At 35.5% G+C, this 26,072-nt stretch overlaps 2 protein-coding genes across 2 annotated transcripts; both read right to left on the bottom strand.

The window, feature by feature from the left end:
• Positions 1–1,522: 1,522 nt before the first annotated feature.
• LOC127656198 (failed axon connections homolog) lies at positions 1,523–17,081 on the bottom strand. The gene is made up of 6 exons (XM_052144389.1): positions 16,686–17,081; positions 13,654–13,789; positions 13,162–13,358; positions 9,443–9,660; positions 8,329–8,445; positions 1,523–5,567 (listed from the first exon to the last, which is right to left on the bottom strand). Exons 1-6 carry the CDS (start codon positions 16,955–16,957, stop codon positions 5,269–5,271), a joined length of 1,239 nt encoding a protein of 412 aa, XP_052000349.1. The 5' UTR covers positions 16,958–17,081; the 3' UTR covers positions 1,523–5,268.
• Positions 17,082–18,062: 981 nt separating this feature from the next.
• On the bottom strand, positions 18,063–24,543 carry coq3 (coenzyme Q3 methyltransferase). The gene is made up of 6 exons (XM_052144293.1): positions 24,274–24,543; positions 23,970–24,122; positions 22,749–22,848; positions 20,740–20,982; positions 18,961–19,120; positions 18,063–18,690 (listed from the first exon to the last, which is right to left on the bottom strand). The coding sequence occupies exons 1-6, from the start codon at positions 24,435–24,437 to the stop codon at positions 18,500–18,502; spliced, it is 1,011 nt and encodes a 336-aa protein (XP_052000253.1). The 5' UTR covers positions 24,438–24,543; the 3' UTR covers positions 18,063–18,499.
• Between the last annotated feature and the right edge of the window lie 1,529 nt (positions 24,544–26,072).

Below are 26,072 nucleotides of genomic sequence, written 5' to 3'. Positions count from 1 at the left end.
TTAATAACTCTACATTATGTATTGACGTGGTGACAGTTAGTCACTTGTTTCTAATTTTGCTGCAGTATCACAGAAAAATAAACTAAATGTCGCCGTGCCAACGATGCTATCGCACAATCGTTACATAACGGCACATTCAGCAACATGGAAAAGCAGATCAAGTTCTGAACTTGCGAGAACATTGGTACATCTTGTAAAAACATGCATCAAACATCCACACCAACCCAGCCTTGTTTTTATTTATTTTTTTAGATATGCAGCCAATTACCTACAAACAAGTGAGTCTTAAATGATGTCTAAATTAAAGACTCTGCTAACTAAATTTATCTGATTGGATACATGTGTTAATGGACTATGACAATGGTCTACTCAGACAACACATTGTTTCCTAGAACTGGCAGAAAATACTCAAAACAGACACAAGCAAAGTATCTTTCAACCACAAATAATATATTGAGCAGCAGTAGCCGTCGGAGTTGCATTAGAATGATTGGCTTGAGGAGCTGTCGATCAAGCACTAGTGGACCAATAGGGATGCAAAGCACCCCTAATTTACATGAAACACTACTCACAAGTTTTGGAAAACCAAGTGCAGAACTTGGAAACAAAACCAAAGAAAAAAAAACTGTACAAGCATACAAAAAATAAAAATATGAGCAAAATTGTCAGAGAGCACAAAATGGTAATATAACCAAGGAAAACATGATTTTGTTTGTAATTCTGATGAATTTGCTTGTTGTTGTTTTAGTTATTTTAAATGTGTTTATATATTTTTGATTCATGCTTATTATTTTTGGATCTGTGACCGTAATACTTTTGACGGGATTTTGATTCCATATATTTGCAAATATTTTGGATGTTAAAATGAATAAAATATAAAAGGAAATTGAATAAAAACATAGAAATAAAGAGTCAGTTAAATATTAATATCATAAATGACTGATCATCCAAACTCTCAAGCCCATATTTGCTATGTGGCAATTGTTTTGTATTAAAGGGATAGTACACCAACATTTTTATTCTGTAATCTTATCACAACCGTGCTGGGTAGGTTAGTCAAAAATCCACTACAAATGACTAATTACTTCTCATAATATTATATTCATATTACTTTTATTTTATCAAAATTAATCATGTTACTAATTACTTTACTTTAAGGTTACTTTCTAAAACAGACAAGCAAAAATGTCCTCCTTGTTTATTGTCGGATGCAAGTCACACTCAGGACACTGCATTTCTCACTTACAATGACTCAACAGTGAATCTTCTGTTGTCATTGAACTGCAAAGAGATGTATATATGAACATAATTCATGTTTAAAATGTATTTCACATAAATAATATTGTTTTAGAGATCTGTAATTTTTGGAATTTTAAGAAACTAAAAAATACAATTACAAAAATTAACTCCACCAAACAACATAAATGGACCAAAAAGGATCACATGAGTGGGATTTGAATTCAGTGAGATGTATTCTTGCATTCAAAAACAGGATCATGTACACACAGACATTGAAGTTGTCACAGCTATTTTAATTAATGTTTCAGAGCAATCATTGTCAAATATATGAATAAACATTCATTGGAGTATCTCAGTTATGCACACTATTTTATAGCTGATTCAGATAAGGTAGAATCTACATTAATAATCATAATTTTATTTCCACAGACAGGAAATTACCTCTGTAATATGGCTTTAAAACTCTAATAACAAATCACAAGATTAACTTTAACATCTCTTTTCAGTTAGTGATAAGAACATAATCCAGCTATGTTCTCAACACACAGACACATTTCTAGAATGCAGTTCTATAGACCAACATATTTCACAATGAAGAATGAAAAATAATTCTGAGAATTTTGGTACAATTGTTATCATGGATTAAAAAGGCAATTTTAGGAGTGTTGAGTTTCAAGTCACTGAAAGAGCTAGATATCTTTTAAACCATGAAACTTTGTATACAAAAGTTGCAAGTTAAGCAATGTTTACACAAGATCCATATGAGACTTGATTTATTCCTCAAACCTGACATAATAAAGAAGAATTAATCTAAACTCTCTCTCTCTTAAGAGAAAGAGAGGTTTTATAAACATCTGATAAAGGATTTCCAGTGGTGCACTTTGGTACACCAGAGCATGTGTATATGCGCACACACACGCATGCATGCATGTAAATAATGTATAACAGTAAACTTCATACACACACACATACAGTTTATAACACACCATATTGATTGTATGGACCCTGTTGTCAGTGCCATTTTTGGCGCATAATTTCACATAATTCCATCTGTATTTTAAAATGGTCCACAATCGTTCAATAACTTTAAGGAATAGTTCGCAAAAACATGAAAATTCTCTTTATCATTTACATATCCCAGATTTGTATTACACTCTTTCTTCAGCAGAACAAAAATGAAGATTTTTAGAAGAATATCTCAGCTCTGTAGGTCCATCCAATTAATTTTAATCTCCATAAATCACATAAAGGCAGCATCAAATTAATTCATAAGACTCCATAACTCAAAAATTCATATTTTCTCAAGCAATATGATAGGTGTGGGTGAAAAACAGATATTTAAACTATAAATCTCCACATTTGACCAGCTCTGAACTGGTGGCAATATGCACGAAGAATGCGAATTGCTGATAAACAAAAGAAGATGAATGTGGAAGTGAAAATGAAAGTGGAGATTTATAGTTTTAAAAAAAAAAACGACTTGAATATTGATCTGTTTCTCACCTACTCCCATCGTATTGCTTCAGAAGACTTAGAATTACCACTGGAGTCGTGTGGATTACTTTTATGCTGCCTTTATGTGCTTTTGGAGCTTCAAAGTTCAGTCACCATTCACTTGCATTGTATGGACCCATAGAGTTGAGATATTCTTCTAAAAATCTTTATGTTCTTCAGAAGAAAGAAAGCCATACACATCAGGGATGGCATGAAATAAGGAAATTTTAATTTTTGGGTGAACTGTCCCTTTAAAGTGTGCAAATAATATGAAAAGAAAGCAACGTATTTCTGCATAAAAGATAGTACTACCTTAGGGATAGAAATAAATTAACTTTTCTATTAGGACTGGCTTGTGTTTCAAGTAACTTCAACAGAATGAGGGTAAATTCAGCATGAGACTGTTGATCACATTAACGTTCCCTCAACTAATGGGGCGGTCACACAACACTCCGCGCTCCATTTACTCTCATTCAAACGCATCCGAATGCAGCAGAGCGGAAACGTAAGCTCATGCGAAAAATAATAATAATAAATAAAGCGTACTACGCTGCGTACCAATTTTCAAGCTTGGTGAACTCTGAACTAGTACAAGAGGACGCGCGACCAATAGGAGCCAGGAACGTCACACATTGACCCAGGGCCGGACCTAGGGTTTTGGGGGCCCTAAACAAAAATAGTGTATGGGGCCCTACAGGTTTCTAGAAAATACTAGTTAATTTAGAAAAAAATATACGAAATGAAACATACTACGTTTCATTGATACGGTTGTGTGTTTTGTTGATTAGAGTAAATGATAGGCAAAAAATAAAATAAATGGGGGTGGTGGGTGGGGCCCCGAACCAATCACGGGGCCCTAAACAAATGTTTAGTTTGTATATTGGGTCGGGCCGGCCCTGCGTTGACCACTACAATTCAAAGGATACACATTTCAAAGCTGCGATATTTAATGTTACAGGAAAGTGAGTAGATAATAAACTTAAAAATGTTTTAATAAAATATTATTTATTTGTGATTCATTATTTAATTATAAATAATATAATTTTTATTAACTAACTCTTACTAACAAAGTTAGTGACTGCTGTGTGTACGCTAGAGGTTCACTGTTGTTTATACAGTGCTGACATTATTGATAAAAATGTTGTTTAAAGGCAGAAGCTAACAGGGATTCCCGCAAAGCAATACAACTAGCTGGATAGTACCCACCCAATATGTGAATGGTCACAGTGCCCTCTGGTGGTAGCATGTCTGTATTACACAGATTTGTATTACATTTTTAGATGGAAGAGACACGAGAAATGGCTTTAGTCAGGCACACAGGCATTAAGCACCACTCAGTCTGATCGAGACTCGAAGCTGATGATATACACTGGATCCCTTGCAAATAAAATGCATATAAAAATGACTGTTTTGTTTTATTACTCAGCCTAAATGTGGACTTCCTGTGTTGTTTCTGTTAGTCAGGTGAGTGAGAAAGGGGATTAAGTGCTTAATCATTTTTCATAATCCTATTATCCATCCTATTATATCTCATCCATTTCTAACAGCATGATTATGTGTTGTTAAAATGATCTGGAAACAGGAATTCTCAGGGTTAAACTGGAGGGAGAAATGTATACAGCTTTAGGTCTGTCACGAAAAAATCTACTTGTCAACCTCACACAAACATTCTGGAATCATACAAGCTAATATGTTTTCCTCCCATGATTCTGGTCTAAAAACAAATTAGATTAAAACATACTGTGGGGTTCAAATGTCTGAATAAATCAAATTTTAACCTGAAAACAAAGTTTTATGATTTTGAAACTAATTTCATAAAATTAGTAAGAACTATTTAAGATTCTGCATTATTTCTAGGGCACTATTGAATAAGCAAATTTATTACATTGAGCTTAACTCCTTTGTTCACAAGTGGATTCATACTTTAGAACTCCACTGTATTTGATCAACCTGTCTTGTTTGGAACAACATTTTAGGTTATACTGTTTTGAATGCTAAAATGTTTTTGCTGTAGTATCAGGTTAACAATGCACATAACTGCAGAAACACATAGTGTTACAACAATGTAGACCTCTTGTGTGCTTCCCTCTCAGCTTGGATGGTTGAATGATTCAAATAAAATCTGAAACTAAAAGCCAGACAGAAACGGTGGCATAACGAACACTTATAATTTGAGAGAACCGGTGTATAATGGGTTTCCAATGGTCTTTTACACATGTCTCAAAAAGGGAGCAAAAGAGAGCATCCAACTTCTGTGGGGTAAATCTTGAGCCACACATGTCCATGACTGATGTCATGTTAACACTCCTATTCTATACAGAACATCGCACACATATACACACTCTGTTTCTACTTTAGGTCCATTCATCCATACTAGAAATTTCAATTTTCGTTTTGAAGAACTGGGAGCCACCACGTATTCCATAGTGTTCTTTTACAATAGATGTTACAGCAAACTTTCTGAATGGTTGAAACAAAAGGTCATCCTTTTAATATAAGCAGCGCCCCCCTAACAAAGGGCAGAGATTATGTGATTTAACTCTTGAACTGCTGCTCCAAATCTGATCCGTCTACTTCAATATCAGAGTCGGACAGTGAACGTGCAGAGTGGTCTGTGTCTTGCGAGTGTGTGTTACTGTGTAATAGCGAGCTTAGATCACTCTCCTCTAAAGTGTCTGTCCTGGAAAAGAGACCAAGGTCCATTAGGCAGTTGGGCGTTCCACTGGTGGTGTCATTATCACTGTCATAACAGAAGTCCTCCAAGTCTTCAAACCATTCGGGCCAGAATTTCCTCCTTATGCGCTCACAGTACATGGCCAGGTTAATCAGTTCTCCTGAGGACAGATGTCAGAGACAGGTATGAGGAGAGTATCTATTATGCAGCTTTCTTGTTGCCTTTAAAAAGATTAATCACTGAAAAATGAAAATTCGGTTATCATTTACTCACCCTCATGTCATTCAAAACCCATATGTCTTACTTGCTTAATTGGAACACAGAATGTTAACCCTAGTCATCCTTCAATTTTAATTGGGCCCTCATTCATGAACATTTCGTAAATTTACCAAAGAGTTATTTCCATGTAAAATGGGGCTTCTCGAAAACATTCCACCGAATTCACGAAAGCTTCGTATTCTGTATCTGTATGATAGTGAATTGCAGAGGTTCATAAATAAAGCACACATTCATGTTCATTCACAATTATCGTAATCCATGCCCATGAAAACACCATAGGAAGGCTTCAGACATGCTAGTAAATTACATCGGGAAGCTTTTTTAATTATTTATTATTTTGCTACATATGTACAAACAGTACTAAAAGTTATTTTTTAATTAAGTGCATTTACATCGTAAAATATTGATTTAGCAAACTCTCACATCTAAAAAGAAAGTGAGCAACTTTATCTTTGCTGTCATCAGAGGTTCTTTTGTGAATGAAACAGTCCAAGGACAATAAAAATGTTTTGACATGAAGCATTTGTGTAAAACATGTTCATTTCATGCCTACAGCAGGATGTCCACCACCACTAACCTTCTCTGGTTCAGTTGAGCGCAACACCAGCATCATTGGAGAAATGTCTTGAGTAAATCAAAGACTGTATATACTTCCCTTGCAACAAGAACAATCTTCAAATAAATTGATAGAATGCTTGAAGAAGCTAGAAACGCTATAAGGTATTGCAGATTTACAAGCTATACATCAATGTGCAGGCTTTTCTTTTTACGTCTATCAAAATGTAGTCATGGCAGTTTGTCCGAAAGAACACTACACTTTCGGATGTCTTACACACAATCTTACGCACAATTTACACATGGTCGGGAGCAGTTGTACATACTGTTCGTACCGACTAAAGTTTTGAAAATACGAAAACTTTCATGAATCCGAAAATTTACGTCAGACCGGCTTTACGTAGGATTGACACAAATGTATTCTGCTTGTGTTTCATGAATGAGGCCCAATTAATCTTTTTTCCATACAATGAAAGTAAATGGGACTGAGGCTATAGGTTCTGCCTAACATCTAATTTTGAAGAAAAAGTCATACAGGTTAAAAACAACACGAGGGTCAGTAAATGGTGACACGATTTTCACCTTTGGATAAACTATCCCTTAAAATAATTGTTCTGGTTCAATTCAAGTTAAGCTCAGTCGACGGCATTTGTGGTATAATGTTGATTAACAATTTGAGTCATTTCAAGTGAATGGGGCCAATTTTTGTGGAGTTTAAAGACAGAAATGTGAAGCTTATAATTTTACAAAAGCACTTACGTTAATTCTTCTGTTAAAATGCATGTGTTATTTGGTCTTTGGAGTTGTTTAAATAGCTACTTTTACGATTGTTTTAGAGTTTTAGTGTTTACGGCATTACATCGTCGTGAAAATTAAGTAAAATTGGATATAACATTACACATAAAAGGTTATCAAAAAGGTTATCATTTTTTCACACTAAAATCATGTTAACACACATATTGTTTACTTTTTGTGGCTATACTTTCAAAACAGTGAGTATTTTAATGTTTACAGAAGTGCCCATTTACTTTCATTGTAAGTGCCTCACTGTATCTCAGATATTTTTAAAAAGAAAATGAAAATGGGATGAGTCAAATTTATTTTTTTTGTGGTAATCAACATTGTGCCATAAAAGCTGTTGTTTGAGCTGAACTTGTTATATTGAATATTCTGGAATATTCCTTTAAGATCTTTAACCTGTCAAATCTTGTTAACTGGATGGCAAATATATTTTAGCTCAGAGTAAATGGAAATTATGTAATAAATAACAACTCACATTTATGTTGGTGAGATGCTTTAACATTGTCTGCTTGTATGACTGAACAATAACATACTGTACATAAGCATACATAAAGGTCTCTAATGCCATCTAGTGGATAAACTGAAAAACATTTGACAAACTGACTTGCATGAGAACAACATTTTAAAGGAATAATTCATCAAACAATTAACATTGTCATCTTTTATTCACCCTCATGTCATTCCAAGCGTGTATGATTTTATTTCTCCCACAGAACACAAAAGGGGATGTTTACGCTGTTCTTTTCTATACAATGAAAGAGAATGTGGACTGGTGTGGTAGAGTACCATAAAAGCACCATAAAAGTAGTCAATAGGCATTGTGCACTACATTATAAGTCTTCTGAAGCCAGACAATAGCTGGCTGTCAGGTACAGACTGAAGTCTGCTATAGCTCTCACTTCTGCATATTCAAGCATGTCACATGGTTTCGAGACATGTGAAAACCAATGCCATTTGGTGTCAACCCTGGTACGTTGCATCTTCATGCAGCATATTTGAATATACATGAACTCAAATTATATTTATGAAGTGTATATCATTTTTCAGAAATTCAGAAGATTTTCAGAAAAGAATTACTTAGTTTCAGTCTGTTCCTCATGTAATGCTATTTTATTGCTTCCGACTTGGAATATAGCACATTTTCTCAATGACAAATGTTATGGTATATTTGTGGTGATCTTTTGAAAGCACCTGATTCACAACTATTTCCACTAAATTTTTAATCAGCCAGACAACAACATCAATGACTGATGCAGAGTGTTATGTTTCTTTCAGGTCTTGCTCACCTTTAATGAGCTGCTCGGGCCGTGTGCCAGGCAGTGTCCACATGGCTTGTGCAAGGTGACCGAACACTGTGGCATCCACACTGGACAGCTTAGGACCCATGATGTACTTCTTATCCCCTGGCAATACAAAAAATAAAATTAACCCCCAGTAATAAAATAGGACAAATAAAAAAATCATTAATTTCAGGGACACATTCCCTTAAAACAGTCACAACAAGAAAAACATTTAAAGCCTGTAGAGTATTCTCTTATCAGATGGATTAAATGAAAAACTAAAGTTCACAGCATGGATCAGAACATATGTTTCACCGGCTTGCTCAGTAAACAAATTAAACAATGAACAGCATTCTCCAAAGAATAACAAAGGACAAGATCACCTTTAAAACATTGTTTTTAAATTTAGTCACATTCATATTAAATCACATTAAGGCATCTGGCCTCAAAAGAACATGTTGAAAATACCACTTCATGATAAAATCAAACGTTTTATTTCTATTTATTCAGTACATTTGAGCATAAAACAGCTTACTTGAGCTTAATCGTGGCAACATTCTTGCCATCCGCAACAACAATGTCTGACTCTTCTAAACCAAGATGAAAACATAATGCAAAGTACCACTACAAAGTACATACTACCTGCCTGCTACATGTGCTGCTATATGCTTATGTTGAAAGACACTAATTTCAGCTTACGTTTCAGTTTGACACAGGCATTTTAATGTAAACAGCAGAAACCTGAACATTAAGTTAGTGTTTCCTTGTCTCAGGCACCTTTTCTTTCCCACTGATAAAGTTCAAGTACGATTATCAACAACAAACCTCAAATGTATTCCTTTTAACTCATATTATACTCGATTTCGTCTCCCAAACATTATTTTTGCAAATAGAAAAGATTAGAAGAGAAGAACAGGGAGCCCTGCAACAGATATCATGGCCCCAAGAAGCTTGGAACATCCTATCTGCCAACAACCAAGCTCAGTTTAACTATCCCAGTTTTAAGTTGTCACAACATGAATTAATTAAATAATATAAAAATGCAATGATTGCATAATAATCATATCAAGAAAGCATGCTACTGTTAAAGTAAAACTGTGTACTCACTCTTCGTACTCACCTAGCAGTGTGGCCAATGTGCGCATGTCTTTCTCCATGAGACTGTAAACATCCTCTTTAGTGTAGCAGCCAATGCCATGACAATACATCTCTCTTTTTACAATTCCACAAGTCAGATGACACAGAATCCATTTGAGCAGGTCACTGAGGGGTCCGGGAAGATCAAGCATGCTCTGAGTCACATGAACATTATCCACCCACTGACAATACGCAATAGTCCTGTGGAGAGAGACAGAATGAGTCAATTAAAGGTAGTGAGACAAGCCTTTACTTATGAGTACTTGCATCAATTCCCTTTTTTCATGCCTTAATTTCTTTGAGCCCTCAGTATGTAAGCCAAAATGCGACTGTGGCAAGAAAATAAAAATGCCATAAGATGTTAAGAAATTGGAGAGAAAAACACATTTTAATAAATGCCCCACACAATGTCTGTAGACTTTATTTCACAGAAAATTGTACAGTGCAATTCACTACAAAACAGAACAGTATCATAGAGTGTAATAAGACATATTAAGTCCATTATAATTAAGTAATATCACACGAGCATTAAACCGTAAGCACAAAGCCACAGGTGAGCTGATATTTAGTACAAGAGCATGATTGCTGTGATATCGCTGTTATACAACAAGAAGTTCATTTTCAAGTAAATGAGACAAAATCAAAGGTGAAGCAGTCCAGTGCTGTTATACTAAATAATACTTTTGGAAATCTGTCTTTATTTATTCACCCTCATGTTGTTTAAAAAAAAAAAAAAACATACCACTTGGAACACAAAAGGAAGTGTTGGCAGAATGCTAGGGACTGACTGCCTCAGTATATATTAAATATATACCTTAAATATATATATTTTCCAATACAGTTAAAGTAAATGGTGACCGAGGCTGTCGGTCCCAAACATTATGCCTTTGCTTCAGCAGAAGACAGATAATCAGACAGCTCTGAAACAACATATAATGTGAGTTCATGATGACAATGCTAATATCTAGGTGAACTAACCCTTAAATCCTTTTTTTTAAAAAATCTCTTTCCTCATGAAAATGTAAAGGTTTATTTATATAAGGATACATAGGAAACAGTTAAAATACAAAAATACTAGGAAGACTTTCAACATATGAAAACTATTCATTGTTTGTGCGTTTTGCAAGATGCATCACTGTCTGCAAGCCTGTATGTGTTTACTTTTATTTAGATTTTATATACAGTATTTGTGTTTAATTTTGATGTATATTTTGAAATCCCTGTTTTTAGTGGTTTATTATAAATGCATACTACACCTGCTCTGTGAAATAAATAAATACATAGTTAACCATATCTGTATTTTGTTTCGTTTTTATATAACTTATGCTTATTTGCTAGTAGCTTGAGATATATATATATATATAATCATGCATAAATACTAGTAATATAATACTAATAATAAAAAATATAGTACAAAATATATATGTAGGAAGTAAAACTTTTTATGAAAAATATTTATTGTAATATTGTAAACATACTTTTTTATTAAGTTGATATCATAGAGTATTTTTTAAAGTGAACACATATTTATTTATTTGCATATTACAGCTGTTTTATTCCCCCCAAAATAATGAATACTTCAACAAATAACTCATCATGAGCATAAGCGATTTGTCATAATATGTGCTTATTTATAATTCATAATTTATCATTTATAATTAGTTATTAATAATGAGCTGGTAACTGAGAGCAACTCTAGTATCAAACAGAAAAAAACTCAGTTTGGCCTTTGAGATTAAACTTTAAATTAATACTCTGTGATTATCTGAATCAAATTAATTAAGGCTGTATTCTAATTAAATTCTTTGCTCACTAGACATGAATTAATAAAAAGCGTTCATCCAAAATTACTTCAAGCGCTGCTCTCTGGGTTCACACTCATCTAAAATTTCATGGCAATGAACATACCAAATATAATTGACAGTCAGAACCAGTTTTAACTTTAACAGCATAAACCGGTTTAGCAGTGCTTCCTTATAAATTTGTATTATTATGGTTTATACATCAAAGCATGGCTAGTTCTGAATTCTACATTTATATTATAGCTACATTAGTTATGTTGCTATGTTTTCACTATCTGTTTAGTGTCGCATATTGTGAACTCATACTAAAAAAGTAGGCTATTCTCAGACACTTTAAGCACTATGAAATTATAAAAAAAACAGTTATTACTCAGTATGACAAAGAAATATCATGTAATACATGACTTTAATGCAACAGTACTCTATATAGTATAGATACTGTACATATCTCACAGCATTTGTGTCTTAATCTTGTATTGCTAGATTTGTTTTTAATGGGTCAAGAGGGTTAGAAGAACAATTCCTGATCAAGGCAAACCAGTAATCCAGATTTCATATCTGTGCTCCAGCATGACACCTATTACTCTTTATTTCTAGGTTACTAAATGTTCCTGCTCAGCAAGCTTTTCAGCTGACATACACAGCACTACTCTTGTAGACACAAATCTGGAGGGCCTCACCACAGATTTGTAAACCCATAAATTATTCAATCAATAGCCATATGGAAGCTTATATGTAGTACACTGAAAGTCGTTAGACAATGTGAGGACAGAATGTGCAGGGAAGAATGAGACTACACAAATCGGATAGGCTTTATCTCTTTCCCTATTAGATTCCTTTTCTTCTCCAATGTACTACTTACACTAAAATACACAATGAATGTACAAATATGTACAAATAATGTTGTAGCATATGACCCATCAGTTTTATAAATCTACTGCCTTCATTGCAAGTCTTGTCAGCTGCAATCTTATTATGCATATTTTTATTGCAATGTTTTACTATATGGACTAGTACAATATCATCAATTTCATTATGCAAACAGAATGTGATCTGTGTCTGGATAATTGTTAGCGGCAATTGAAATCTTCAAAAATGATTTTGCGTAAAACATTTGAAATATTTATCATAAAGGGAGGCATCCACTTTGATTAGGTATTATAACAATGATGAAGATTGTTAACAAAATGAGGTCTGTAGAACCAATCACTGTATGTTAGCTCTGTACTTCCCCATCAAAATGCATTGGCCAGGAAGAACCATGTCTAGACAACACATCAGGCAGGCATTTAAATAAATCTTTACAACAGAATCGAAAACATTATGTTTAACCAACATTTAAGAAGATAAAAAATCAAGAGCAACATTCATCAACCTAAAAAACAGTTGACACTTTTCAGGTACATTTTTGTAAATTTAGTTGCTTGTTTGATTTAAAACTTAATTGAAACTCCATTAAAAATGAAGTGCGTAATTTGTCACCTCCAATATCACCAAACAGAATTGCAAAAATAATTTGCATGTTCAAACAAGATTTTCCAAACATTCCCTTTGTCTTCCAATTCAAAACAGATTGTCCAGACCCGAGCTCATGCCAAGGGTTGCAACGTTGGTTTGGCCAGACTCTAACAAACAGAGCAACGCTTTAATAGCATCGCAGAGCCACAGTGTTTACACTTTTAAGGGAAATCAACCTACAAATGGCTTATAGGTGTTTTTACATGTTTACATAGGATAGTAAAAAAAAAAAAAAATGTAACAATGAAAATATTACACACTTCAGCTGTAAACCTATTAAAAAGAACTGTTCAGTACTCAGTAAACAGTAGTAGCATATTTAAACATCTGGCTCCGCAGTGTAAGTATGAATCATTCTGAAAACTGATGCCGCATGACTCACCAGTACAAATGTTCTTCTACCATTGTGGTTATGGCCCGCGCTACCGCCTGCTCCTGAGTGTTCAGACTCTTGTTAAGGCTCACACCAAGTTTCTCCTCCAGGAAGTCAATAATAAACTCAGTTCCACACACCTGCTCATAGTTATACTCAATCCAAGGCATCTTTCCTTGAGCAGAGAGGCTTCCATCAAAGTAATTCTGAAGAGGAGGAAACAAATGCAGAAGAAGATTTATACTGAGGATGAAAAGATGTCAATCATACATTTCATTTTCATGTTATATATTTTCATTATGTACTGACTGTTTTATTAAATGTTTACTAATTATTCTGGAGCATTTAAATGTATTTCTATAATTGTAAAAATACCATGAATTCAATAAATGAATAATACTAGACATTCTAAGAGCTTTTATGAATTTCATTGACATTTAAACACCAGATGGTGCAAATTCAAATATCTGCTTCCAAACTGTTCTTTAAACATATGCACACTTGATAGGGCAGATCAACCATGCGCAGATATGTCTCCATTTTCAGACAGCAAGGTGACAGGCTTGGCACCCCATTCTTTGGCCTGGAAAACTGGTGAAGGATGATGGCGTCTTTAGAATCCAACTGTTGCTCCTTCCTGTAAAGAAGAGACCAACCATATACTGTAAATTACTAATGTACATTAATCAGGTGGAAAATAAAAACACATATGTAGTAAGCCATCGTTGAAAATATGGTTAAATGTCACAGTCAGACATATGGTATATCAAGACATTTACATTTATTCATTTAGAAGACAATGTACCAATGGAATAATGATACCACATTCATTTTAAGGAAACAGTAACACTGAGAAGTGCCACAATACAAAGTTCCAAAATGCTCAGAAAAGTTTTATTTGCTTTAGAATTCAATTTAGAATCATATTACACCTGCATTTTAACAACAGGTTCCTTAATGAAACATAAATGCTTACATTTATTTATTTGGCAGAAACTGTTATCCAAAGCAGTGCATTTAAAGTATGCATTTCATCAGCATATGTGCCACTAATTCCTTAGTGAAGTGATTTTTCTAATTTTTGTTGCATTATTCACTTTTTTGTTCTTTTCTGTCAGTCAATGTTTAGTATTTGCTTTCCTGTAAATATTGTAAATAGTGTAAACAGAGCAAAATGTCATCCAGCTGTAGGCTATACTCTTTTCTCCTGCTTATTGATAGACACAGAGAGATGAAAGTCATTTGTATTTTGTGTTTGGTTTATTTTATTAAGTTATTTTAGGTCTTGTTTATTTTTATTTTTTGGTTTGTTATTTTGGCCATTGCCTGTCCCTTTAGGCTTATGCTTCCAGATGTTAAGTGGTGATAAATAAATAAATAAATAAAGTTTGTACATTCAATCTGCTAACGTGCATCATTTATGTTACACCTTGACCATAGGACGAGGTCATAAACCTTGGGAATCAAGCCCAGGACACAGGCATTGTGAGCTCCATGCTCTACTGGTTAAGCTACACAGGAACACAAATTGTAGCCACAAGAACATAATTTAGCCAAAAACAAATGCTATGAAGCACCAACGAGGGTTTTGTTATTATTGCAAGCCAAAGAGCCCTAATCTGAAGCCTAATCTGGTGCTTTTTACAACCATTTTTAATAGCACAGTGGAAAACATCCTTGTAATGAAAGCAGAGAGTGAGTGGGAGAAAATTGGCAGGGTATTATTTTAAAACAGCTTGAATGCATGGAGCAATTACAATGCAAGATATCTTGAGCTCTGTCTCACAAAACAACCTAGTCTGATTCTCCATAACCCTAACCCGAGAGGTGTCATATTCCCACATACAACTCAACAAACTATAAGACATAGTATATTCTACTAAAAAAACATAATCTAAAATAAATGTAATACAAACTAAACTACCACTGATAACTGTGCAAAAAATGTCTCTAACCAGGGTCTCTTGTGCGAGAGAAAAAAAGAATTACTTTAGATTTGCTGAAATCCATTCACAGAGATCAAAATGATTAACATAGATTTCGAGGTGCAATGGAATGCATCCACATTTAGCCATCGTTGATAAAAAGGTTGCTCCAATTCAAATGTTAGAAGCAAGTACAATTTCTTCTCTTATGACAGATACGTAGATATAACCAACAACAGAGCACTTTATTAGGAATGCCTGTACAACTACTTATCCATGCGATTATCTAATCAGCCAATCATGTGGCAGCAGTGCAATGCATAATACGGGCAATGACCTTCAGTTAATGTTCACATCAACCAATGGGGAAAAAATTGATCTCAGTGATTTGGACCATGGCATGATTGTTGGTGCCAGATGGGCTGGTTTGAGTATTTCGGTAACTGCTGATGTCCTGGGATTTTCACTCACAACAGTCTCTAGTTTACACTCAGAAAGATGCCAAAAACAAAAAACATCCAGTGAGCGAAAACACCTTGTTGATGAGAGAGGTCAACGGAAAATGGCTAGACTGGTTTGAGCTAACAGAAAGACTACGGTAACTCAGATAACCACTTTGTACAATTGTAGTGAGCAGAATAACATCTCCGAATGCACAGCACGTTGAACCTTGAGGCGTTTGGGCTACAACAGCAGAAGAACACGTTGGAACTTCATTAAGACCAAAGTGGTCCAACTAAAGCGCTCAGTGAGAGTAAATGAATGAATAAACAAACAAATAAATAACAGTTTGCTTGTTAAGCGTTTGGTGGATCCTGGCAGGGCGAAAATGTAATAAATCGAGATCAAACAGTCATGATTACATAATATGACTCCAGAGTAACTATTAGAGCTGGCGATTGAAACTAACCTCGCCAATTACAACGAGATATTGGAACGTCAAAACAAAATTCAAATCACAGAAGCATCAGTATAAAGTGAACGCTGCAGAGCTAGGCAGCCAAGCATGATGCTGTCCACTCATTTGTGGTGCTGAAAATTCCTCAGTGTCTTTTATCATATTAGCAAACAGCTCGGTACAACCACTAAAATCTAAATAATTTAACGCTTCCAATAGCAATTCAGTCACCTTGATTTCATTATGAAGGCTAATGGCCTGTATATCTCACGTTACAGACCAAGAAAGGTCGTTCGTACAATACAACTCAAGGGCATCACGTTCCATCGTAAACCAAACAGTCACGATCATATGCAGCATTCATTTACCTCCTCAGGGTAGTAACGCATGAATCCAGAAGGAACTGACCATGATGCTATTGTTTAGTGCTAATGTAAACATGGGAAATTCCGAATTGAGTATCGATGACAGGGCGTTTTTAAAAGTTGACGTGCGGTCAAACACCGCCTGTGCATATGATTTAGAAAACGGGACTCGATCCGGTCCAGCGCAGGCGAGAGAAAACATGGAGAAACTCCCGCAACAGTGGCACTGGCCGCAGGGTGCCCACCTAGGTAGTTCAAATAAAAATGTCTGCATGTATAATAAGGTATTAGAAACAATACTGGACCATTTTAGATATAACCATAACAACAGACCATAACACTAACCTGATGGAGAGGAGTTCGTGTAGCAGATAGGCAGCCGCAGCTAGAAGGGCACCGCCGGTGATGTAAAGAGTCTTCCTCCACCAGGAGTCCGACACCAGTCCCGACATGATCACACCAAAATCCTGCAGAGGGACGGCTACTATGTACCCATAGAATAACTGACGCTCATCAGAGCCACACAACCCGAGGGACGGGCTCTGATTCCGGCCGAGATCAACCACGAACGACCGGGAGGCGGCGAATCCAGCGACCCAGTACATTCTCTCTCTCATCCCGCTTCCTCCAACAAATCCTGCGCCACTTCATTACATGGTTGGGTGTTATTTCGGCCTCATAATAAAGCAAAAGAACAGCATTTTAAGGTGCTCCCGCATCCAGCTCAGCATCCTCCTTTTGTTTGTGCTGGTGGAGCTGAGTGATGTCACATGGATACTGAGCATATGAAACACATGCAGCCTTTTAATAAGTAATTGTTAATTCCCGTTCCTAACCTCTTAAATATAAACTAAACACAGCATAATTAAAATTTACATATGATTCTTAAAATATAATGTAATTTAAATGAACATTGACTGGTATGATGTAAGACACTTCTCTTATTTAGATTTAGCCTAAAACAACCGTTTACCTTTTTAATTTATATTTTAGTACATCATTACATTAAAGTAGCCTATCGCCCTATATTGTCTGACAAAGCATATAAAATGATTATAATCTAAAATTTGAAAAAGATCAAATAGAGGCTAATAGTAGACTAATGTTCATTTCAAATGTATTGCCAAATGCAAATTAATCACTTGAAGTGTAGGCTGGAGTTTTACTTACACGACACCAACCTCTGGTGTATATCATGGCAATCATCATAGGAGTTTTTGACTTGTAGGGTCCATGTTCTAGAAATGTCCACAACTCACAGGCCTCTTACATGTGCATGTTGTGAAAGCAAGCCTTCACCTCAGTAACATGGTAAAGGTTTCCCCTGAGACAGTGGTTAATAATATTTATAATTGTCGAGCTAATATTATCTAGTGTGATTTTTAGGCATAGTCCCAGCATTCAACAGTCACAGGAAGTTTTAGCAAATACATATTATAGTGGAAACATTATGCAAGGAAAATAATAGCCACAAAGGAAAATAATTTACATGAATAATTTTTAAAACAGCGCCTATGACAATTAATTAATGGGTGAAGGCAGAAAGCACAACAGTAATCTGATCTCCTTCTAAAATCAGGTTTGAGCATGACAGATTTTCTGGAGGACTTCTTGCTGTTATGCAATACTTGGCATGGTCCAACTGTATTTTAAAGTTGCAGTGGTAAGTTGTATTGTGAAGCTGAATGGATGTGTATTTCATTAAAGTCATGCAACTTCCCACACATACGCTGCATTTTTATTGTAACTAAAAAAGTCAACAATCATACCAAAATGAATCATCAACATTTTTGTACAGTATGTACAAGTGTCTTATCACATAATATTAGCCTTTTTTATTTATGGAACCAACCAAAGATCAACACAGCAAGTAACACAAGTAAATTGTGGTTAATTTTTATATATGTATGTATTTATATTTTTTTGGACAAAAGGCAGAGACATGAAGACTGTGGTTTGAATCAAGTGGAAGTGCTTCAACCATGACTTCACATCTTAATAAAGCTTGTTTTATGAAGGATCACAACCAAAAGGTTTATCTTACTGGTTCACAATTTCTGCACTACGCAAAGTCTGAGATCTGACATGTGTCTAAATATTAACTTCACATGCCTTTTGAAGTAAGTGTAATGGTTGGCAGCTCCAACATTTGCAACAGCTTAGCTGTAACTTGGGGCTCGACCTGGCTCATCCAGATTCTCACTCTCAGCCCAAGTCTGCTCAGGCTGGGGCTCTTCTTTGCGTTTTATAGCATGCAACGCATAATTGATGGCCGTGCTTTTCTGCCAGCTCCATGCTCCTGTGAGAGGATTGTACATCATGCCTCTGATAGCCTCCACACAGAAACCAACTGGGACACAGAGACATTGGCAGTTGGTAAAAGCAAGTAACAAATGTTGTTGTAGCAATGAAACATTAGATGATATTCCGCAGTCAAGTACTTTTATGTATGCAAGGCTTTTTCCAAAAAGATAGGGACTTTTTACAGATTGAAGCTGTTAGTAAAACACCAGAAGAGAACAGTGAAAAAGATGAGAGAAAGGGGAAATGATGGATAAATAAATGGGAATAGAAACAGTAACAGAGTTAGATAGAGGTAGAAGTGGGAGATGGCACTCACATGACTCCAGCAGTCGTTCCAGATCCTCTGGGCTGATGAACTTCTCCCAGTCATGAGTTCCACTTGGTACAATTCTTAACAGTTCCTCAGCCGCCACAATGCCAAGGGCATAGGACAGGTTGGTTTTGTTAATAGTGGTGATGAAAAGAGAGCCACCAGGCTGAAAGAAAGACACCTCTAACTCTTATCCTCTTTATTAGAGATGCAGAGATATGAAAATGATTGGCTGATGACCATTTTAACAAAAACTATTGGCCGATACAGATATTTTGCCACTTAGCATATTTTATCATTAGATCACTGTTTTTCTCAGGAATTATGTTTTAGAAATGTTCAAAGTACAAGAGATTTTAGTGGTTTTAACAATAAATAATTTCCACTGAACATGGATTGGATCTGTTGAAAACACGACAGGCCAATTTTTTAAAGACAGCCACAATGAAAGATAAATAAAAGATAAAAAGCACAAAATATTGAAAGATAACTAAATATCATAGCATGATGATTGATATGGAAAAAGGTTATTTTGTACTTCTAAAACATTTTTGCACTTATGTTTTTGCAGTTCAAAACAACAGAATTCACATTTGACATGTTTGTACTGTATATAATAGAACATCACAAATTCAAACTATGCATTCGCTGGGCAATTCCACTCAAACCTCAACTACATCACGGGAAAATATAAAGTTTTAACCAAAGGAACAAAATGCCCTTTAAGTTCTATCGTGGTATAATGGATAATGTCATCCAAACAGCTAGAGGGCACCGATTGCTGACTGAAACTCTGATTGCAGTCTATTTTTAAAGATTTAGCAATCGTGCAAGACCATATTACGATTTTAAACTTAACTTGATTAATATTGCAGCCTTAATGGATAACATACCAATGTCTCAGAAGACAATGTTTGCTGGTTTCAAAGTGTTTTGGATGGTTTTACCTCATCATGTGACTAGTTGCTTTCACGACTCTCATTGTCAAACTGTCAAAAACTCAATTTAATTTTTCTTTCTTAGGAGTGCCCACCCTTCTACATTCTGTGGCCATCATTATTTTTGGATTGTGCATTTGAATTCACAGAGTTTTTAACGTTGTATGTTGATAATTATTTATGAATGAACCATCGGTTTTCATATAGGCGTTTTCATACTTAAAACCGATTTGCCAAATGTTGTAATTTGGTCAATAATTGACTTATTAATATCGGCGGGCGATACGTCCTACTCTTTAAAACATAATTAAGCTCAGACTTTATTTATTATTAGCTCAGAGGTTTAATTTAAAAGTTTTCTATTAATAAATTAGGTCTGTCTGGTGAATATACACGATTATAGGGGGAAACACTTGTGTATAAAGTGCATTAAAATGTCTGTACTATTAAAAGGCTTGTAAATGGCTTTAATTTTACTGTTCTAGAGTGATTGTAGTAAATTCTTACTAATGGATTATATAAAATAGAACAGATGAAACCAGATAAAGGGAAGAAAGTTTATTTTAATTTTGTTAAATGAAAAGGTGAACTAGCTGATGTTTTTTGGTGGAGTGAGAAAATGCCTCTTATTTTAAATGGATGTCACAGCATAAGATTATAAGGATTTAGACTAACTCTTCACAGAGAATGTTTGTCTTCTGACATACTAACCCAGGAGATTAAGTTGGTCTATCCATTTCTTTTGGCTGGGAATCTCACACTTACATACAACAAATGACTGATTACACATGTACTCACTCACGGTAATGTGATTGTTTGAGATGAGAGACAGGTTGTTGTGACACACCTTCAGCACTTGCTGGCAGCAGCTGGCAAAAGCATCCAGGTCAGCCAGATGTTCCACCACCTCGGATGCAACTACGGCATGAAACCCCTCGGCTTCTTCTTCAGCAACTTCTTCTAGTGTGAATGCCTGATAGCGAACCCTTTCCCGCAAATCGGGATCATAGGAGGAGTGCAACTCTGCAGTCCGCACACTATCCTCCACTGGGTCGATCCCAAGCACATCTGCTCCCAGTCTTCCTAGTGGCTGAAAAATGTTAGTGCTATTCTGGGTTTAAACCTTTAAAAAAGATACTCAGAATCTAATTAAACCTGCATTTGCTGTTGATTCCTTCTGTTCAGTGTTCTGCAGTATATTACAAGCAATGTACAGCGGAGTCTATTCAGCGTCTGTTCTCAACAACTTAAGTAATTTTTTGTTTATTTTTTATTTAGGATATCTTGGGAGTTTATAATGATACTTATTAGCGTGGATGCTCAAAAGTTTTGGTTAGCAATGTGACAATAAGAGGGAAATATTACACTGAATAATTAATTAATTAATTATTATGTTTATTATTTTCAAAAGTAACAAAAATTTCTTTAGGAGTTAAATTCTTAGTGGATAAAATACAAATCTTAAAAGGAATTTTTCAGGTTCAATACGAGTTAAGCTCGGTCAATAGAATTTATGGCATTATGTTGATTACCACAAAAATCCATCCCTAATTTATATATGAAAAAGGTAATTACAATAGAAGTAAATAGGGCCAGTTCATAAATGTTCAAATTCATGCCATTTTAAAAGTATAGTCACAAAGATATAAATATGAAATGTGTTCACATGATTGTAGTGTGATAACATGAGAGAACTCCCAGCGTTACAGCATTTACCTTATTACAGGGTTAACCAGCGTTACATCATAATGGCAATGAAGTTGTAATACTGGATATAACTTCACACAGATAAGCTCAGAAATTTATTTTATCACACTAAATTCATGTTAATAGGTATAAATGTTTACATCTTGTGGCTATACTTTTTAAACAGTGTATTTTTATGGCATACGAAATGCAACAAACATGTTTAATGGTAATACAATTATGGATAATGGTAAATCATTGAATGATTATCAATTAACCAAATGTATAACCATTACCTCTGTTAATCATCAAATAATGTATATCAATTATCCGAAGTATAACCATTAACCTCAAGTTTTTCCCTTTAGATAACCATTCACTCATGTTTATCCATCAAGCTGTTGTCCCGTCTCTTATCATATACCACTGAATTATCACTCGTTGTATTATCACCTTGTGACTATGCAAATTAGATGGGTGTACCTCAGTGTGGCTCATTAAATTTAAATGGTTGCTAGCCTGAAAACCAATGAAATTGAATGTGCCACACCAAAGTACACCCCTTTAATTTGCATACAAGTGATAATTCAGTGGTTGATGATAATAGAGATGGTACAACAGCTTGAATGTTAAACGTGAGTGAATGATTATCTAAAGTCAGGGCCGTAACCACAATATACATTGAGGGGGACAAGTCAATAATCAGAATGACCATGTTATTGCTGATGTGCCCCAAAGGCAAACTTCTGACATAAGCTTTTGCAAGGCCGGACACTCAAGAGAAATTATGCTCACAAAATCCCAACAATGACACAACAGTCAGGGTGAAAGTGTGTTCATCTCATTGAAGAAAACCATTGGGCATGAAGCTGTCTGTTTTAATCATGTAGTTACGTCGGTAGGTTTTCAGTTTTCATTAATCGACAACTGAAAGTAATCATCTGTTATCAAACATGAGACCAGCTTTGCACCATAGAATGCTTTTTCCATCACACACCAAGGCCAAACCTCTCAAACGTTGAAATAGTAAAAATTAAGTGAATACTTAGAACTAGTAGTGGGAAACCTATAACTTTGTACTTTAATAAACAGAATATTTATAGGCACACTAACAATACGTTTCCTTGTCTAGAGCATCTTAACAGCATAATTTGCCAAGACTATAATTACCTCGCTCAGTACACCTCCACCGCAGCCAACGTCCAGTATTCTGAGCCCAGTCAGAGGTTTGCCCAACTGCTGCAAGCCGTGTACATTCAACAAATTATCCCTGCAAACAGTGTCACAAAATGAGGTGAAAGGGCATTAGACAAGAGGACTTGTCACCTTCAGTCTGGCAAAATGATGTACATCAGAATAGCATGAAACAGAAAATCAGATACTAATCATGGCTTGCAATTCCACAATGTGCTTCCTGAGTCACCAACATGTCTTACTGTGCATCGCTCTGGCTAGACAAATGCCTCTGACATCCTTAAGCAATAATAAATTCTCATTGTCTGTCTTGCGTTACCCAAAGACAACATCTTCTCATTTCTCCCCAAATGCTTGGACAGGCCTTGCAGATCAAGGCAGCCTGAGGTGCACACTGCCAATTCTGTTAACTCAGTCCATCTCCATCAACCACCCCCCAGTATCTTGGAAGGAACTCCGTTCCACCTTTTTCTCCTCCTGCCTCATCTCTAGAAAACACACATTCCTCAAGTAAGATATAATAACCAGGAACAGTAGTGAGGTTTCTCATTTAAACATGCCCTCTGGGCAATGCCATTGCCATGCACGCTGCATATATGCTGCACGCTGTTGCACACTCTGCCGAGGGCATCACCAATACAACTCATGCCGTGCTCAGAGAAGGGGAAGAAATTGTGCGCTGCATGATTCCAGGAGGCGAGGGGAAAACACAATGCCAATCACAATATCCATCCTGTCTCTTAAAGAAACAGAGGCCAAGAGATAAGCCACAAATATATGAATGTTGCATTTAATCTCTAACCTTTGTTTACACCCTTTCACCGTAATTGCTATCAACTCTACATTGCTTATGTAGTTTCCCCATGCCACTAAAATAGATGCTGGAACTATTGTTATCGCAGCCTGACTCTAAACAACAGGATTACCGTAATAAAAACTGTTCAAATGAGATTTTTTTAATTAATCATGACAGAGTTCCCCATTTTAATAAGCACTCTTATAAAAAAAAAAGTACTAGAATTGCAAAATACCATGGTACTTTTGTGTGATTAATTACTATGTTCATGTGCTATGTTGTACTCCAAGACATTGTACTCCAAGAATACCAAGCTACTTGTCTAAAACCCATTATACGTTTTTTGTTAGTAAAATAGATGTAAAATAGAAGGAAGATGTAGTTCCCAGGGACATACACACCGTATAAAGGGCACTCTCAGGTCATTCATGGAGTGCAGAGCAGCAAACTCTCCCTGCAAATCCCACCACTTGCTCGCCATGGCCTGAAACTTCCGCACCTCAGCGGGGTCAAGAGTAGTGTGAGTCACTGTGCGGACATTTAGATGGGGATATCTGAAGAAAAAAAAAATGTTTTAGGATCTTTAACTAATTGAAAGTCGATATTTCGCATGTAAACAAAACCCAAGGGGTTGAGCAAACGGACACAGTGGCCTATTATGAAAAGCGTCTGTCATGCTTGTTAAATCTATGAAATGAGTCTCACCCATTTGGCAGCCGATTTCTCCGCCGGTGATGCACACACAACGTCCAGCTGCTCAGCGACCGCAAGGATTTTGCATTGGAGGACACGCTTCGGATTAACGTGAATCTAAACGTGGATTCTTTCAACAACCCAAAGGCTTGTCGCCAAATTGTCTGACAGTACATGACTGCATGACACTGTGTCGTATGTACGTTAAATTATAATTTGTCTTACGTCTTTAGATCGAACGTGACCGTGGGGTGTTCGGAGAAGTTTGGCCGAGCAGAAACATATAACGGAGTCAAGCGTTCCTGTCCTAAACACCAGTTTGACAAACTTTTATTTATCAAACAACTCTTTATTGGTCCCACAATAAAACATTCTAACAACTATATAGATGCAGGTGTTATCGTGACGACTGTAGTTTCATTTATTATAGACACGTTCCTAACATTTTGAAACAAACGTGTTAACCCTCTTAGACCCCAGTGTAACGTTTGTTTAAAGGGATAGTTCACCCCAAAATGAAAATTTTCTCACAATTTACCCTCATGCCATTCCAGATGAGCATGACTTTCTTCACACAAAGACATTTACAAGAATATCTCAGCTCTGTTAGTCCTTACAATACAAATGAATGGTGACCAGACATTTGAAGCTCCAAAAATAACAAAGATCAAATAAAAGTAAACCACAGGACTCCAGTGGTTAAATCCATATCTTCAGAAATGATATGATTGTGTGGGTAAGAAATAGATCAATTTTTTTTTCTCCTTTAAATCTCCACTTTCACATTCTTCTTTTGTTTTTGGCAATTCACATTCTTTGCATATATAACCACCTACTGGGGAGGGTTTCCTTTCCAGGAAAAAAAGAAAATGCATCAAAAGTGTCTATGTTTGGGCAGAACAGGCATTATTTATGTAAGAACAGAAGTGACCGTATTGTTACATCAGTATTTTAACACTACAACTTATTTATACAAACTTTAAAGTTTTTATCTTTTAAAACTATTTGACAGCCTTCATTCTTATTAACATTATGCTTTTCACAATAAAACATTTTTAACTTTTAAAGTAATATTCCTGGTTGAACACAAGTTAAGCTCGATCGACAGAATTTGTCAATGTTGATTACCACACAAATTAATTTAGACTCGTCCCTCCTTTACATTTTTTTTTTTTTTTTTAAGTTTCAGTGAGGCACTTACAATTGAAGTGAATGGGGCCAAGTTTTAGGGGGTTTAAAGGCAGACATGTGAAGCTTATAAATTTTATATAAGCACGCACATTAATTCTTCTGTTAAAACTCATTATATGAGCAGTAGTTTAAATTGTCATTTTTTATGTTGTATTAGATGTAACGCTGTTACAGCATCAAAGTTGTAAAACGGAAATTAAATCACATAGAAAAAGTAAGCAATTTTATCACTCTAAAATCATGCAAACACCCATTGTTTAAATCTTGTGGCCATACTTTTAAAACAGTGGGTATTTTATCGTTTACAGATTGGCCCCATTCACTTCCATTGTAAGTGCCTAACTGGAAACGTTTTTTTTTTTTAAACCCAGTTTTGCTTTATTTAAAGAAAAGGAGGGGCATGTCTAAATACATTTTTGTGCTTATTAACATTATGCTAAAAATGCTGTCTATATATTAACTTTAACCCTGAATATTCCTTTAAGAATCTTAAAATATCATCACTGAGGAACTGCACTCAACGCTACACTTAAGAAACGCTACATTGTTTCTTAAATGTAGGCTATCCTCGACCTGAAAATCTTTAATAGTGCGACCATGAAAAATACAAAACACGGCAA

The sequence above is a fragment of the Xyrauchen texanus genome, chromosome 15, assembly GCF_025860055.1.
Source record: "Xyrauchen texanus isolate HMW12.3.18 chromosome 15, RBS_HiC_50CHRs, whole genome shotgun sequence".
Classification (NCBI taxonomy): Eukaryota; Metazoa; Chordata; class Actinopteri; order Cypriniformes; family Catostomidae; genus Xyrauchen; species Xyrauchen texanus.
This window is presented reverse-complemented; position numbering and strand designations above follow the sequence as displayed.

What these genes read in the sequence shown, in the direction of transcription:
- LOC127656198 (XM_052144389.1), bottom strand. Translation starts at nt 16,957, where the DNA reads ATGAGAGAGAGAATGTACTGGGTCGCTGGATTCGCCGCCTCCCGGTCG. An exon ending in CACGAACTCCTCTCCATCAG is followed by an intron (nt 13,790 to 16,685) that starts GTTAGTGTTATG and finishes TCTTCTTTACAG; the next exon opens with GAAGGAGCAACAGTTGGATT. An exon ending in CACATTGGCCACACTGCTAG is followed by an intron (nt 8,446 to 9,442) that starts GTGAGTACGAAG and finishes TTGTATTGCCAG; the next exon opens with GGGATAAGAAGTACATCATG.
- coq3 (XM_052144293.1), bottom strand. Translation starts at nt 24,437, where the DNA reads ATGTACTGTCAGACAATTTGGCGACAAGCCTTTGGGTTGTTGAAAGAA. An exon ending in AGAAATCGGCTGCCAAATGG is followed by an intron (nt 24,123 to 24,273) that starts GTGAGACTCATT and finishes TTTTTTCTTCAG; the next exon opens with ATATCCCCATCTAAATGTCC. An exon ending in CTGAGAGTGCCCTTTATACG is followed by an intron (nt 22,849 to 23,969) that starts GTGTGTATGTCC and finishes CACTGTTTGCAG; the next exon opens with GGATAATTTGTTGAATGTAC.